The 15,807-nt window shown below is 52.0% G+C and overlaps 1 protein-coding gene across 1 annotated transcript in view; it reads left to right on the plus strand.

Annotated features, from left to right (window-relative positions):
• The first annotated feature begins 10,160 nt into the window (after positions 1-10,160).
• ACAP3 (ArfGAP with coiled-coil, ankyrin repeat and PH domains 3) overlaps positions 10,161-15,807 on the plus strand; it is a 36,419-nt gene continuing 30,772 nt past the window's right edge. Inside the window, exons 1-2 of the mRNA XM_008949851.1 lie at positions 10,161-10,259; positions 10,747-10,800. Of these exons, the coding sequence (XP_008948099.1) occupies positions 10,161-10,259; positions 10,747-10,800 (153 nt within the window). The remainder of the gene's footprint in view (positions 10,260-10,746; positions 10,801-15,807) is intronic.

A 15,807-nucleotide genomic window follows, 5' to 3' on the forward strand; every position in this document is an offset into this window, starting at 1 on the left:
GCTCAACACGTTGCTCAGGTCCAGCAGAAGGTTTAAAAGCACTGCTTTGGACGTGCTGCTCCTGTTTTGTGACTCAGCCAAGGTAAGAGAGATTTGAAAGCGAGCAAACCTGTGCACCCAAGGCAGCAGCTGGGAGCAGCTGGGCTGCAGGTGAGGCTCTGCTCAGAGTTCAAGGGCCACAGCTTCTCCTCTCCAACTGGGGGAGAGCTCCATGCATGGCACACAGGAAGGGTAACACCACACAGCAGTTAGATCCCATGGGTAGGAGTCACAAATCTGAGTCAGAAGTGGCAGCAGTGGAGGCAGAGGGAGGGAGGCAGGCTCTCCAGAAACACCCCTGCTCCTGCTGCACTGAAGGGAGCCCAACAGAGCCAGTTGGCTTGGCCCCTAGATGTCCTTCTGCTGTCACCTGGGGCAGGGTCAGCTGAGGCAGTGCAGAGCTGAGTGGCCCCAAAGAGGTGTGCCTACATTTGGGGGGCACTTTTGAAAGCAAGAACCCCCGAGGTGCTTTTTATACACTTGGCTGTAAAAATGCAGCTTTTTTTTTGTAATATGTGAAAGAGAAAGTATTTGTCTCTACATGTGCCTTAGAGACAAATGAGCCCTTTCCTTGACCAGTTTAACAACCTGTAATCTGGTGACTGGGTGCAGAAAATAGCCCTGTGATTTTCTGAAATTCAGTGCTGAAAAAAAACCAAAAGTCTCAGGCTTTGTATTCTTGTGCCTCAGTTCCCCTGCCAGAAAAGTGAGGAAAACCAAACACACTTCCCAAGGAAAGAGAAGGGCATGTTTAATTAAGTCAGCTTTGTGAGCTGCTTTGACAGCTGCGACTTTAAGTAGTTGCTATTATAGCAGCTAATAATTTGGAATTACATTTTATGTTCTTTTGCTTCGTTTCTTCACGGAGTTGCCAGAGGGAACCAAGCAGTTTTAGGTCATTTTATTACTTTTTAATACCTAGCTTGGTGTTGGATTTCTGCCATGCTTGCCTTCTGTGTCTCTGTGTCAAAAGCACTTGGTTAACAAAGAACTTCAAGCAACCCATGGCCACTGTTCCACCATGAAGCAGGAGAAATGTGAAAAATGCAGACAAGCCTCTCTGAGAAATGTCTGTTGGTCGCTTCCTGCCTGAGCTGGGCAGTAATCTGAGAGAGTCAGATGCTGGGGTGTAGTCACTGAGCACATGGCTGGTGTTTGCTGGAGTCAGCTTGTCACCTGAGGATCCCCTGGAGCTTGCCAGAGATGGATTCATCACCGAGTGCTCACAGTGTCACTGGGAAGCCAATGTTTATCAATTTAGCAGTGAGGAAGTCCAGGCTAAGAGAGGATTTAGGTGGCAGCTAGTAACAGCTTGGTTAGGCCTGCTTATTGCTCCAGTCATCAACCCTCTCCTCTGTCAGGCTGTTACTCAGCAGAATCAGGAGGAAATGGTAATTACAGGCTAACAAAAAAAGGGTCATTATGGTTGACCCATTAGCAGCCAGTGCCCCCCAGTCAGGATGTCCCATCCCCTCTGGTTTTGTCCATCCTCCTCCACCAGCTCTGTCCTTCTAACTGCACCCCAAAGTTCAGGCACCCACGCTCAGCCCCAGCCTCTGGTGATACCAACAACCTCATTCCTGCATCTGTCTGCCAGGGGGACTTGCTTTGATCACTTTTGGGATGTGGGCAGTTGTTCTCTTGGTGCTTGGCTAGAACTGGCTGATGAAAGCTTCTAGAACCCAGTCAGGAGAGGGGGAAGGCAGATGTGTTCTTCCCACAGACCCAGCTCCCTGATAGCAGCACAGCTCATTATTCCTGTCCCCATGGGATACAAAACTGCTTCTGGGAGGATTTTTGTCACATACAAATCATGCTTTTGAATTGTCTTTGAAAGACAAAGAGAAATTCACGATGCCAAAGCCTCTGGACTGTGGGGAGTTGCTGGTTTCTCTGAGGAAGGAAACTGAAGCCTCCTCTCCAGCTGGAAGGACTCTGCTTTGCACTGAACGAGTGGCAGATGAGGCTGTGGATTATTTTCTCTCCCTTCATGAGGGAAATAGCCCAAGGCCTGGAAAAGCATTAGCAGGAAGAGCACAGCATGAGGAAACACGAAGGGCACCCGGCCAGGATGTGACTGCACAGCCTTCAGCTGCCCAGCAGTGGGGAGGCTGCTTTTTGGGGTGAAGGGATTCCATCCTCTTGGGAGAATCTCTCAGTTCCCCAGCAAGGTGCCTCCAGCTGGGTGAGCCCTGAGTGCTGAGCAGCCCTGGCACACACCAGGGCTGCTGCCTGGGCCTGGGGCTCTCCCTGGCTGCCAGGAGTGCTGTGGCCATGGCAAGAGGGCAGGTTCTGTAGGGATCACATGTGGCACTTGCTGTGCCCCCTCCTCTCCTGTCTCTGCTCCTGCTGGAGGGAGCAGTGGGGCTCAGCAGTGCTGAGGTGGCATTACTCAGCCCTGTGGAGTTATTCCAGCTTCTCAGCTTGCTTGTGTAACTGAAAGGGTTTTTGATTTTTCTCAGTGACAAGCTGGTGGAAACAGGGGGAGGATTTAAATTTGGGGATGGAGTTGGCAGAGAATTGAGCCCAGGGCTTGTGTTCTGCAGCAGGCACTTGCACCAGAACCTGTTACTTCTCTAGGGAAGCAGGATCAGGGGACTCTGAAACTGCATCAGTGAGAGGATAAGGACATTTTGACCCCCACAAGAACATCTGTTACTGGTCTAGGGTGGCCCTGACCCTAAACTATGACACCCCCAAAAAAAAATCCCAGGGATGGACTTAGGCATGTTATACTCTTGAAGGATGGGAAATGAGGTGTTGAAGAATCTGATCTCATCTCTTTCCCCAAGCTTTCTACTTTGGAGCAAACATGCTGGGCCTGTCCAGAAGGGTCTCAGACACTGCTTGAGCTCACTGCCAGCTGGTTTGCAGTGTGCTGGAATGGCACAGGTCAGAATGAAGGGGGAGTCAGCACTTGTAGGTTTTGGCATGCTGCTGCTCTGCTCCAACCTTCTCCCAGCCCTTAGAGAACTTACATTGCTTTCTAAGGAACAAAAGGCCAGAGCTGCAGAAAGGAAAATCCTTGGCCAACAAGACCAGGTGTATGAGGAGAAGACACTGTGTGGTAGGCATGAGAAGACACTGCATGAGTTAGGCACTTAATTGAGGACTGAGGTAATTTTGTTCTCCACTTACAGCCTATCCAAGATGAACATGTGTCTGCACAACCCCTAACCACTCCTCAGCCTCATAATTCATCTCTCCAAGGACTCCATTCAGATAGAAAAGCACCATGTAACTGGAAAGGGTGGATGAATGGTCACCTGTGTTTCCTGTAGTGAAGCTGGAACTCCCGTGGCAGTCCTGGAACTGAGTAGACCCCTGAGATCTCTGTCCTTGAAATCAAGCTCTTGGAACCTTTTATATCAAATCCATACACCGAATATAAACCCCAAGTTTCATCCTCTCCTAGCCACAGTCAGTTGTATCCACACCTTAGTGGATACCAGACCCAAAATGTCTCCCTCCTCCACACAGAGTCCAAATATGTCAACTCCTTTTCTTAGGATGGGATAAAAATGGGGAGTAAATTATAGATGCTCTCTCCACCTTCTGGCAGGAAATATGCTGCCAGACAGCCAGGCTACACCAGCCTCTAGCTGATGTCTGCAGACTAAAGAATGGCTGCTGTTGCTTTCTTGAAAAGAAAAGCACCCCCAGAAACCCCAGCTCTCTGTTTTTAGCTGTTTTTTTTCTGTCCAGCTATCAGAAGCACGAAGAAACCAAGTGGAAAAATTGAATCTGGCAGTAAGAGGGCGATGCATGAAGGCACACGACTCCCAAACCCAGAGAACAAAAATAGCTGCAAGAGAAAGGAAAAAAAAAATTAGCCTGAAAGAAGCTCTTTAATTATTCCTTTTCTTTCAAAAGCTTTGCCCCCGGCAGAGCCAGGCTGCCATTTGCACAGAGCAGCCATATGTCTTTCAGGGAAGCTGGAGCACCACGTCATTAGAGGGAAAGAAGCTGCTTTTTTGGCTGTGTTTTCAAAGAGCTGGTAGCAGATCGATTGTGGCCAGAGCCCTGGGCACAAGGGAGTCTGTACTTTCATAATGAGTCACCAGGATTTCATTTTCAGGCCGGCTGAGGGGAGGGTTTGGATTTCTGTTTGGATTCTAGAGGCTGCTCCCAGAGGGCTGCTCAAGGAAGAGGCTGGAGGAGAGCAAAGAAAGGACTAACCCAGCACTTATTTTTTTTTCAGTCTTCTGGAGAAAGCTCCTGGGCTGCTGTTGGTGTGGCACAGAGCACTGAAATCTTCCCCATGGTGCTTTCTGCCACTGCAGAGTAACCAGCAGCCTGGTGAATGTGTGGCAGGACACTGAGAGGACACCCAGTCTTCTGGAAGCCACCAGTTCCCTTCTGTGGGGCCCAAGTCTTTGCATCTTTCTCCAGCACTTGAGAGGGGACACTTCTGAAGCTCGTGAGGAACACTGAGAATATTGCAAATATTCTTGTGGTTGCTTGTGCTGAAGATGGCCAAGGGTTCCTCTGGGTGGAGGGTGTCTGTGAAATCTGTGTCTGAGGTTCTGGCCTCAGCATCATTTGCAGGAGATGTCGTGGCAGGGAAAAGGCTGTGCCTGGGAAGAGAGGAGGGATGTGTGGGGCAGGGGAAGGTGTCACAGATAGGCTTCGTTTAAAGTGCTCAACAGGTAGGAAGCTTTTTGTGGGCACATCTTTCTCCTTGCATGGCAGGAAGGAGAGGAGCAGCAGTTGTGTTTCCATGCATCTGGTATTTTTGAATGAAAGCAGATTCCAGGCTGTCTTCTGCAATCTATAATGCTGATTAATCACCTAGGCTGTTTCCTCTGGGTTTGATGTTTGGCTTTAGATGTAGGGAGTATTGTTTGCTGAGATGACATCAGGAGCTCCTGAACGAAGGGGGTAGAGACCCATCCTCTCCTCAGCCAGCTCTGGCTGGGTTTTGGTGCCTCTTGCTGCTGACAGAGCTGCAGAACATCTCAGCTCGTTGAGGAAGAGCAGACCTACCCCTTTTTCTCCCTCAGACTCACTTGCTGAAAGAAATGAGGTAAGGAAAGGGCAGCAGTGGAGTCCCAAGTGGCCTGTGAATGGTCAGCAGCCTCCTCCTGCCCTCCCTGGCTGGGAGCAGCGTGGCCAAACCACAGGCTGGGGGGGAGTTTTATGGAGGAGACACTCCTCTGCCTGTCAGTAATGTACTCTGGGAACAAGGGAGCAGTGGAAGGAGAGGACAGGAGTCTCTGAAGGGAGGTGAGAGGTTCCTTCAGAGGAGTGTGGATGTTCCTGCCTGGGCTGTGCTACTTTGGTTGCAGGTGGTCTTTGTGAGGTACATCCAAGTACCCTCCTGTTGGCCTGAACCCTTCCTCAGCTTGGCAGAAATCTGAATTTAGACCCCAGCTTTGTGACCTTTTTGGGCTTTCTTCTTATATTTATCCTTCCTTCTCTTAGAAGCATGTCCCTTAGTGAAGACAGCCCCTGTCTCCCTCATTCACTAGTTCACTGAGGACACCAAGAGCCTCAGCAGCAGAGTTGGTACATCCTGTCATGGTTCCTTCAGGGCTTTTGCTGTCCCCTTTGGTTTGGGGGTGTCCTGCCCTTTCTCTGAGGTAGCAGCATGATTCCACGTGGCTCTAACTCCCACCTCTCCCCTGCTGCTCTTTCAGTGGCACATGTTCACTGCTGGATTTTTTAAAGCCTGACTGTAATAGCTCAGGAACCAACCTTTGCAATGACAAGCCCACAAAGTTAAGAAGCTCCTTGCAGGGAAATTTGGCTTGCATATCCTTGGCACACAGGGTGGTGAGGCTTACCACATTTCCAGGTGTGTGGTTGAAGGAACAACTCTCTGAATATAGAGATCCTACAGCAGCAAGGAGCCATGCAGGGGACTGCTCCCAGGTTCACAGTGAACTCTTGGACTCTGGCCTCAGAAAACTCATTTCACCCCCCATGCCTCAGTCTGGGAATGCCTCTTGCAGATGGCTGATGTCATCTTCATATTTCCCTTCATGAGGGAGTCCTGGTGACCTCTGCAGCTGGATCCTAACAGCCTCTTACTGTCACATCTGTCCAGTGACATGGAAAGCAGACAGCTCTGATGGTCACAGAGCAGATTGATCTGTGTGTGAGCACAGCCCCACGTGGCTGAAGGAGGCTCCTGGTCTTCAGTGACAAAAGGACCAGGGTAGGTTTCTGCTTGAGTGGTGGTTCCTGAGGTTCAAAGGTTGTAATGTGCCACAGCTCTAGCCTGGGAAATGGGTTTGGTGGTACTGAAGCAAGGGACTTGTGCCTGGTGGAATGGGTGGCTAAGGTGTACCAGTGGTTATTTCTGTGTCACCTGGCAGTGCCACCAACCAACAGCATCCCCTGCAGAGTGAGGGCAAGGCCACCACGTGGGTTTGCTGTGTGTGCCTGCCACAGCTGAGTTAGTCCATGGCACTGGCAGAGGACAGCATGATCTCCATCTCTTTTCCCAGCCCCCTGGAATTCATTCCTGAGGTGTGATCCTTCTCCCCACTCAGTCCTGAGCTTACACAGCAGCAGGAAACTCCAAAGTGGGATGTGTGAATCCCTCCTCCTCTCTACCACCAGCACCCAGGCTTAGTCCCTCTGACCTTTGCTCCTCTGGGAATTCCTGGCTCCTTTCCCACTCATCAGATGCAATCAATTAACGAGTTCTTTTTGCTGTTGTCATTGCAGGGCAACCATTGATGAAGTGGAAACAGATGTGGTGGAGATAGAGGCAAAGCTTGACAAGGTAAGATGGGGCAACTCGGTGTGTTGGTTGGAAGAGGGACTGATGAATTCCTGCCTAGGAACGTGGCCCCAGCAGCCTCCTTGAACCCACCCCAGGCTCTCAGGAGGCTCCTCTAGACTACACTGGGCTCGTCGACAGGACCATGTCTCCCTCTGCTGACAGGTACCTGTCAGGGCTCCCTGCTGACTGCCAAAGGAGTTGGGACAGGAGCTTCCAAACTTGGGCTCAGGGCTGCAAGGAGGCACTTGCAGGTGACCCAGGGGCCAGATTCAGGCTGGTGCTGGTGGCTGCTGCCTGATGTTCAGCCAGGCTGTGTGCCACAGCTGGGAGCTGACACTGGAGATGCTTCTCAGGGGCCATTTGATATATGTGCTGGTGAGTCTTTACATCCAGTTGGTAGTTTGGCTCTAAGTCAGAGGCTTTGTGGTGGAAGGTGGCTTCTCAGCCTCGCTCCTGATGGCTGAGACATCAGCCAAGTTGTTTCTAAATGAGAACAGAGGATGAAGAAAAGGAGCCAGAAGAGCTGTTGGCTTTTTATCTGTGACATTTCCTGAAGTTTTTCAGCTAGTTTTTCCCTAGCAAGGGAGGAAACTCCTGCATGTGATGGTGAAATGAGCTTTGTAGAAGTCACAAGCCCTAGGCAAAGCTGTGTCCTATAAAACCTATTTACTTCTCAAGCTGCTTGAAATGGTTATCTGCAGGAGCTAACTAGTCTCACTGGTGAAAGCTGCAGAGGGATTTAGGGTGTGTGTTTTCCTCTAAGCTAAGGCTCCAAAGCCAAAGCACAGGGAGAAGAAACTTGTGCTGATTCTAGCACTAACTGCTGTAGTCAGACCACTTGGTGTGCCAGGAACAATCCTGGAGCAAGGAGGGATGACCTGGAAGCACCAGAGCTGCTCAGGGCTCTCAGCTTTTTCTTGCTGCATGCTGATTTGAGCTCCTTTGGGGGAGGGCTGCATTAAAGCACTAGTCTCTTGCAATTTTGGTCTTCCCCTGAGAGCAGTTACAGGGTGATGTTCTGGCAGTGCAGCGTGGGTGGATGTTTCATTCTCCTGGCATGGCTCATTCCCCCTGTCCACTGCAGAGCTGACTGCTCCTGGAAAGTGCTGCCTCAGTCCCTGTCAGCTTATCAGCTCTGGGCCCAGGGCACACGAGGCTGGAGCTGGCAGCTGAAGAGCCACTGAATTAAAAGTAGTTATCAAATCAGTTTCTCTGAGGGTAACTTGGGACAAGATTCAGTCACCCCCATTCCTAATAAATCAGCCTTGGCTGGCCCAGCTCCTCTGTTCTGTGTCTTTGTAGGGCAGTGGCACCCAAATAGATGGCATGGCCAGTTCTTAAGGAACAGTGAGCTGGCAAGGGCTGACCCTGCCTGTTACTTGGGTTGTAAATGATGATCTTTTTAACCCCTGCTTAAAACAGAGGTGAAGGGCAGAGTAAGTGATTCATCCCAGGGCACAGCAGAGATCTGGGCTCAGCTGCAGTTTCAGAGAGGTTTCCCTCCCTCTGCCCTGTGCTCCCTCTGCAGAGCCAGCCTTGCCCCCCTCCCCCATGGGACTGTGCTCCTGCTGAGTGGCCTTCAGCTACCAGGACATGGCCTTGGCCAGAGGGGTGTGCAGAGAGGTGTGTGGGGATCTGCCACGTTGCAGAACAGGCTGGATTTCCTTTCCAGGGGATCTGTCCAAAGGCACAGAGCACGTCTGGGCTCCAGATGTGACAGGAACTGCATCTGTTTGCTTTTCTTCTCTGGGTTTGGAGGGGGGAGCACAAGCCTGCTAGCACCCAGTGCTGTTCTGTCAGAGTGTGTGGACAGGAGAGGGTGTGAGTGTGGGAGAGTGAGGACTGTGTAAGCTGTCCCTGCCCAGACACACCAGGGGTGGCTGCACAGGCATTTACACATTGCCATGGACTCGGATGGGTTTTCACAGAGCTGCAGACAGAGGTAAGCCAGCTCCTTCTGCACTGCATGCATGTGGATTACCCAAAGCCTTGTGGCTGCCTAGGTAGAACAAGCACCAAGGCCAAAACCAGCACCCTGTGCTTCAGGGGGGCTTTGGCTTCAAGCCAGACTTGAGAGCTGTTCATTCCCAGCCTGTAGGTGAGGCTGGTTGGCCTGGAAGGATTTCTAAAGCCATTGTTCATTAGTAAAATTAATATCCCTAAACAGTTCCTGGATTTTGAGAAGGGAAAACTTCATTTCCAAGTGTTGTTCATTATCAGCAGCAAAAAATTGGGGTGTTTTTTTTTTGTAGTTAAAAAGCCTAGAACAGTGATGAGACACAAACCCAACCCCAAACAAACAAAACCCCCAAACAATTAAAACCTGTGCTCAGTGGCCAGCTGCTGGTGATGCAAAGCCCTTGAGCCTTTGGTTTATGGATTTATCTTAAGTTGTTTAACATAACCTTTCCCAAGGAGATAGGCTGGCAGCCAGGAACTGTGGCTCAGCTAGTGCTCCAGTCTTTGCAGCCACTTCCAGGGGTGCCAAGGCAGCTTGCTGGGGCTGGCAAGCCTGGGAATGTTCCTGTTAAATTATCAGAAGTTCATAAAGGCTGCCTGGAGATGCTTCCCTGCACTGCAGCAGGCTCATCCCAAGTGAGGGAACCCTTCTGTTTTGCTCCAAGTCCCAGGGAACTTCTCTGTAGCAAGGCTGGGGGTGAGGATTGGAGCGTGTGTGGTTTGCTTCAAGTTCTTAATGTTTCTCCAAACAAAGCTCTTCCCAGGTTCATCAGAAAGCCTGAACTACATCACAGTGGTCCAGAGATAGATGCTGTGGTCCCTCACAGTGCACAAGTTTCCTTGGGCTGCAGAACTGTGGGAATTGATTCATAGTTTGCTACAATCTTGATGGTTTAAGCTGCGTGTGATGGAACATTGATTTTCCCTGGCTGCACACAGCAGACGTGGCTCAAGCAGCCCTGGGTGGTTGCTTTAAGGAAAATGTGGTCAAAAAAAAACTTCCAGGCTGCTGAATGCTGGCTCCCTTTCCTTCCAAGGGAAGAGCAAGACCAGTAGAGTCCCAAAGAGCAGCCTCCTGCCAGCAGGGAGACTCTAGACAGCTCAGCACTTCCACGCCTTGCCTCTCCCCAGTCACCCTCTGCCATCAGGTGCCTTGTACTGCAGCCTCCTGCCTCAGGGTAGAATGAACAGCAGAAACAGAAAGAAAACGAGCTGCCCTGATGCCTCTGTCCTCAGGGGACAGCCTGGAACTGCTACTCTCAAGTGAAATGGATGCCCTGAGAGTTGCCATCCCTGCCCCAGCAGCGAGGGGCTGCTGGGGTAACCACAGCAGGGGGTGGTGCACTGGCTGCACTGGAGTGGGGTGTGGGGAGCTGCCCAGGGGCTCACACCTCTCTCCTCTCTGCAGCTGGTGAAGCTCTGCAGTGGGATGATAGAAGCAGGCAAAGCCTACATCACCACCAACAAGCACTTCCTCAGCGGGGTGCGGGACCTGTCCCAGCAGTGCAAGAAGGATGAGATGATTTCGGTAAGTCAGGCTGTGCATGGGGCACAGGGGGGGCTGGGCAACCAGGAGCCTCCTGCTGGGAGGAATGGACAGTGTATCCAGGACCCTCACGCTGTTGAAACAGCCATTTAGTGTGAGTTTTTACTTTTGGAGGAAGGTGGAGAGCATTTCATAAGGCAGTGCTGGCAGGGCAGAGTGAGTTCTGTTGCTTGCAAGCAGAACTGCACTTTCAAGAAGCCACAAGGTTGTTGGAATCTAGGTCAGTAAGCATCAGTTGTTTAGGAAATGTGAGCAACCAGCCTGCACAAGCCACAGCTGACGTGGAGATTTTGGCACTAAGCTGGAAAGTACAGGGAGCCTGTGGCTTCAGTGTCAGACATTTCTGAAGTGCTTTCTTGCCAAATGGCAGCAGCTCCTCAGGGGCTTGATGAGAGTCTCTGTTGAACCCCTGGGAATGAAGGGCAGCTGCTTCTATTCACTGCCAGTTCTCTTCACCTTTTTTTTGCAGGAGTGCCTCGACAAATTTGGAGACAGTCTGCAGGAAATGATTAACTATCACATGGTAAGGTGCCACTTCCTCTTGTTTTGTGTGCTGATGGCAACCTCTTTGTCCAGAGCCTGATCAGTGGTCTCCTGTGCTTGGCCTGACACCACACAAAGGTGGGCTCCACAAAGGGAGTGTCTTCCAGGTTCCAGTCCCTGCATATTGTGTGGCCAAGAGAGCAGCAGGGGGCTGGGAGTTGCTGTTGCCTCTTGCAGTGACACTGAGGTGGATGAGCTGTGAGTCTGTGTGCTCACAATGATCAGTCCTGATGCATCATGTACACTAGGGGATGGAATTGCCACAGGTTTGCAGAGGAGGGACCCCTTTGTGGAGGGGTATGTACCATTGCATGGGTGCCTTCTGGCTCATTTCAGATCAGAGATGTACAAAAAAAGTGGAGAAGGGGGAGGTCAGACCCTTGTTCATCAAAGGAAGAGGAGAGCCCACAAAGGGCCCACACTCCAGGTGCCTTGTTCTTCTTTTTGGATAACATGGGATTCCAGAGGGGCTCTGAGAGCTCAGGGCTCTGGCTTTGGAGGGTTTGCACATGGTTTGGGGTGCAATCTGAAGCTTGCCATTCAGGTTTGTGACACCAGGACCCTGGCAAGGCTGTGGCTGGGTCACCCCGAGGGGGCTGAGTTGTTGGGGTGTGCTGGGGGCAGGCTCAGTGAGTTGTGTGCAGCTCTGGCTTTGGGATAACACAGGATGTGTTAATGCTGCCCTGAAATAAAGAGAGGGAAATGCCCAGACAATGGCTATTCTCCTGAGCTGACTGTAGCTCACTAACAGAGCCCAGGGACTTAGAACCTGCCCTTTCTCCATCCCAAACACCCAGCCATGGCAGCTGTAAGCCTCGTGGAAGAGGAAGGTGCTTTGTGCTTGATGGCTCCGTGCCAAACCCACCATTTGAAGTCTGTAACTCTGTGGGAGCTTAAAGCACAAGTGCTTTGAAGTGAAGGAAGCTTCAGGGTGTCAGCACTGGACTGACCCACTTTTATACCACAGTGCCCCTGTCAAAGTGCATTAGGGATGCAAGTGACCCACGTGCAGCTGGAGAAGAAGCTGCACTTCAAGTCCATTTAATTATTTCATGAAGCAGGTGGGAGGACTGTTTGTTGGCAAAAAGTGCCAGGGAAAAGAGGTGCTGCACACACAGTTCTCCTAGGACACTGGGGAGCTGTCTTTGGGAACAGTCACACAGCACTACAGCAGTGTTGGTGGGGAGGGAGGGAATAAACCAGTGAGAGCATCAGAGGAAAGGTGTGTTTGTGTCAGAGCAAAGCAAGCCTCCAGTGCTGCACAGATTCCCTCTGAAGACTCAAGGCCTCTCTGCCAAGGAGCTTATGAGCCCCTGAGAAGCTGCCCCTTCACCCCAGGGGTCACATCCTGGCTGGGCTGAGGGGTGCCTGCAGCCCCAGCCAGACACCCCCAGTGCAGACTGCTGTCTGCAAGCCCTGCTGGGCCAGCCCTGCAGCTTCCCCTGGGCTCTGCTGCTCTTGCCTCAGCCAGCTGCTGAGCAGAAGGACCCTTCCCAGAGCTGCAGCTGCCCAGCTGACGTGCTGGAACCCTTCCCATGCACCCCACCCTCCTGAGCAGGGGTGAGCTCCCTGCTCCCTGGGACTCAGGGGCTGGAAGAGACACTGTTTCCCTACCACCAGCTGCATGCAGAAGGGGGAACGTGCTTAAACCCTCCCTCCCCTGGCCTTGGAGAGCACCCTGCTCCCTTGGTGCACAGCAGTTCCTCCCCAGGAAGTGGCTCTGGAATGACTTCTGCAGCCAGAGCCTTCCCTGATGGCTGCTCTTATTTTGAGTGTTGTTTTTGGTGTTATTTTTAGTGCCTCCTGCTGTCTCCTTGGTGTGTGCCCCTGTGTGGATGTGGAGCTTGGGCTGTCTGTGTCTGAGGATCTCAGCTATGAAGCAGTTGTCAGTGCTTGCTCTAGGAATGTGGCCAGGACTGTATGTCCAACTGGAACCAGTTGAAAAGAAGGGAAAATATCCCCCCCTCAATCAGCTGGAAAAGCTTGTTCTGTAATTTTATTGCTAGAGGACGTGGCTCAGAGATGTCCTGAGCCTAGTTCAGCAAAATCCAAGTGTAAAAGCTGCTTGGATGTAGAACACCCTGAGCTCCAGAGCATTGCCACCTCCCTTTTAATGCACAGGGAGGAAAAAGCATCACAGCAACCCTGGAGGAGAGATGCCAGAAGAGAGAGTTGAGTCCAGATGAGCTGGAGGCAGTGTCCTCCTCCTTTTTTTCTGCTCTTAGCCACATGCATTCAGGCTCATCTCAAAGCCCACAGAGATCTTAGAAGCCTCAACACCTTTATGGAGCTGGACTGTTGTACATTTCTGAGGTCTCAGGCTCCAGGTCTGCAAAAGGTTTTCAAGTGCTTTCCTGTCTCTGAGGGGCTGTTGAGAGGACACAGAGCAATGACCAGCAGAAGCTTTGCTAATTCCTGCCAGGCAGATGCCAGGGTTGTCAGAAAGGTGAATCCACACCTCATGGATTGAGCTTTTTTTGCCTGAAAGGGCTGAAACCAAGGGAGGGTGAACAGAGCGAGGGAAAAGAGGAGAGCTGTGATACTGAGATTAAAGGTGCTGGGATTCAAATTCTGTGCAGCCACGCAGACTTGGAGGAGATTGTACTGATAGGACTGGAAACAACAGCACTGGGCCCCTGTCTGGTGATGAAATGGGTGTAAGAGGTGCTGTGCAGGAGCAGCACTGCTCTGTGGGCATGTCTGGGGAGGATTCCAGCCACCATCCACAGGCTGGGCAGCAAGTGGAGCAGGGAGCAATTCCCCACTGAGCTCTGTGCTTCTTGCCTTGGCTTGGAGAGAAAGCAAAGCAGCAACGGCCCAGGGCTTCCCTCAGTGCTTCCCTGGAGGTGGCTGGCTCTGAGCATTCAGGATTTAAGAAGTTTGGGCTCCTGGCTTTGCCTGGTCACGTTGGCTGCTTGGGCAGCTGCTTTCCTGGGGGTGGCTTTGTAGAGGAGGTTACCTAGCTCAGGAAAAACTGCTGTAGGTAACAATGATCAAGAGGTCAAGGAGCTGATGTCTCTGGCTGTGTTGGGTTTGACTGGTGAGCTGAGAGTGGCCCTGCCCTGGGTGTTTCTGGAGCACACTTCCCTGGGAGGCTGGTGCTGCTGGCAGCTCTGGGGAAAACCTCCTTCCAGTGTCCTGGGCAACCTCCTGTGGGAAACCTGTGCCTTGGAGAAGAGCTCTCAGGTGACATTCTGGTGCTGAGCTCTGGAAGCACCCCTGCAGCAGCAGCAGCAGAGAGGCCCAAGGTCCTGCTGGCTGCCAGGTCACCTGGAGGCCTGGTGAAGGCAGGGTGCTCTGTGTGTGTGTCTCCTGGGGGCTGCATTTTGCTTTGGGGGGCTGTCATCCTTTCCTGGCAGTGTGTAGGTCCCCTGGATTCCTGTGCTCATCTCTTCTCATGGTTCTGAGCTGTACTAATGCTACATGAGGTATCTAAGGGGCAAGGATCCTCAGTCTGGGGCATCCTGGACCAAATATTTCACTTCATGCAGGAGGGAAATACCTGATAAGAAATGATTGTGTCTCCTCCCCACGTTCCAAAAGCCAAATGCTCCACTTTCCCTGTTGGCTCAGGGAGTCCTGCAGTTGTCAGGTGTGCTGTGAATTCAAAGCATCAGCTGCTGCCTCTGTGTGTAGGGGAAGAGCTCCTCACAGGGCACAGGCAGGGCAGAGGTGCAGGCTCTCCCAGGTAGGTAGTTCTCCAGGTATCACTGGACTCAGTGAAACTGAGACATTTCCTACCCTCAAGTGAAAATGAAATCTTACTCCAGGAAAATTCCTTCTGCCTGAGCTCCTGAGGGAGCGAGGGGTCTTCCCCTCCCCTCAGCATCTCACTTCTCTCCAGGAAATGTTATGACCTGTCCCATAATCTATAGTGCTCTGGCCTGTCCCTCCCGTGCTGGCAGGAGCCTCTGCCTGGGCACAGAGTGTGCTGAGCTCCTGCAGAGACCCCCTGGGTCCCCCTGGGCTGGCTGGAGGCTGCTGGGTCCCATCACCTCCTCAGCAGAGCCCCCCTGTGCTGGGAAGAGCTGCACCATCCGTGGCTGGGAAGGAGTTTCCAGCTACCCCTGTGAGAGCTCTGAGCAGGCAGCAGCAGCAGCCAGGGCTGCTGGAGCCTTGGAGCAGCCTTCCTGCACAGCTCACCAGAGCCAACCATTTCCCTCCACTGAGCCTGAGTGGCAGGAACTGGAATTCTGCCCGAGGGCCTGAAGGCTCCCCTGTGACCCCTCCTCCTCACTCCATCCCACACTGGGGTGGATAAACCCTGCCTGTGGCTTGTCAGGCTCTGCTGGAAGCACTCCTGGCTTCTCTGCAGGCAGATGCTGTGCTGTCAGCTCCAAAACCTCTGTGGTTTTTTTGCCTCCTTCCTTCCTCCTTATCACCCTCCCAAAAACACAAAGCAGGCTGAAAGGCATTAGTGATCTGCCAGCCCTCTGTCTGAGGAATCCACCTTTCCCTCTTAGAGAATCTGGTGAATTTAAGGAGGTGAGTGTAACAAGATTTCCCCACAGGCAGAGGAGCATGAAGCTGCCATCAGGCAATTAAACCCTGGACTTGAAGTGAATTTTATTCCCCAAAAATTCTGATTAGGTCAGAATTCCCTGCACTGCTTGTAGGTGCAGTTCTTTCTGGTATCCAGACAGCACTTTTGAAGGCAGAATTATCCTCTCCTTGGACTTCTAAAGCAGACACCACTGGCTCTGCTCTGTGCCAGCCTCTTGGTGCTGACTAGCTGTCCAGATGAAGAGAGGTGCAATTCATAGGGAGTTCAAAGCTGTCAGTAGCCAATTCCAAGGAACTGGGGAAGGGGAGGCTCCAGGTTATCCAAAGGCAAGAGGCAGTGGATGTGGGGATGCCATAACCCCTGCAAATGGATGTGGGGATGCCATGACCCCTGGCAGTGGATGTGGGGATCCCATGACCCCTGGCAGTGGATGTGGGGATGCCATAACCCCTGGCAGTGGGTGTGGGGATCCCATGACCCCTG

Source organism: Merops nubicus, unplaced genomic scaffold, assembly GCF_000691845.1.
Source record: "Merops nubicus isolate BGI_N331 unplaced genomic scaffold, ASM69184v1 scaffold6041, whole genome shotgun sequence".
NCBI classification, from domain to species: domain Eukaryota; kingdom Metazoa; phylum Chordata; class Aves; order Coraciiformes; family Meropidae; genus Merops; species Merops nubicus.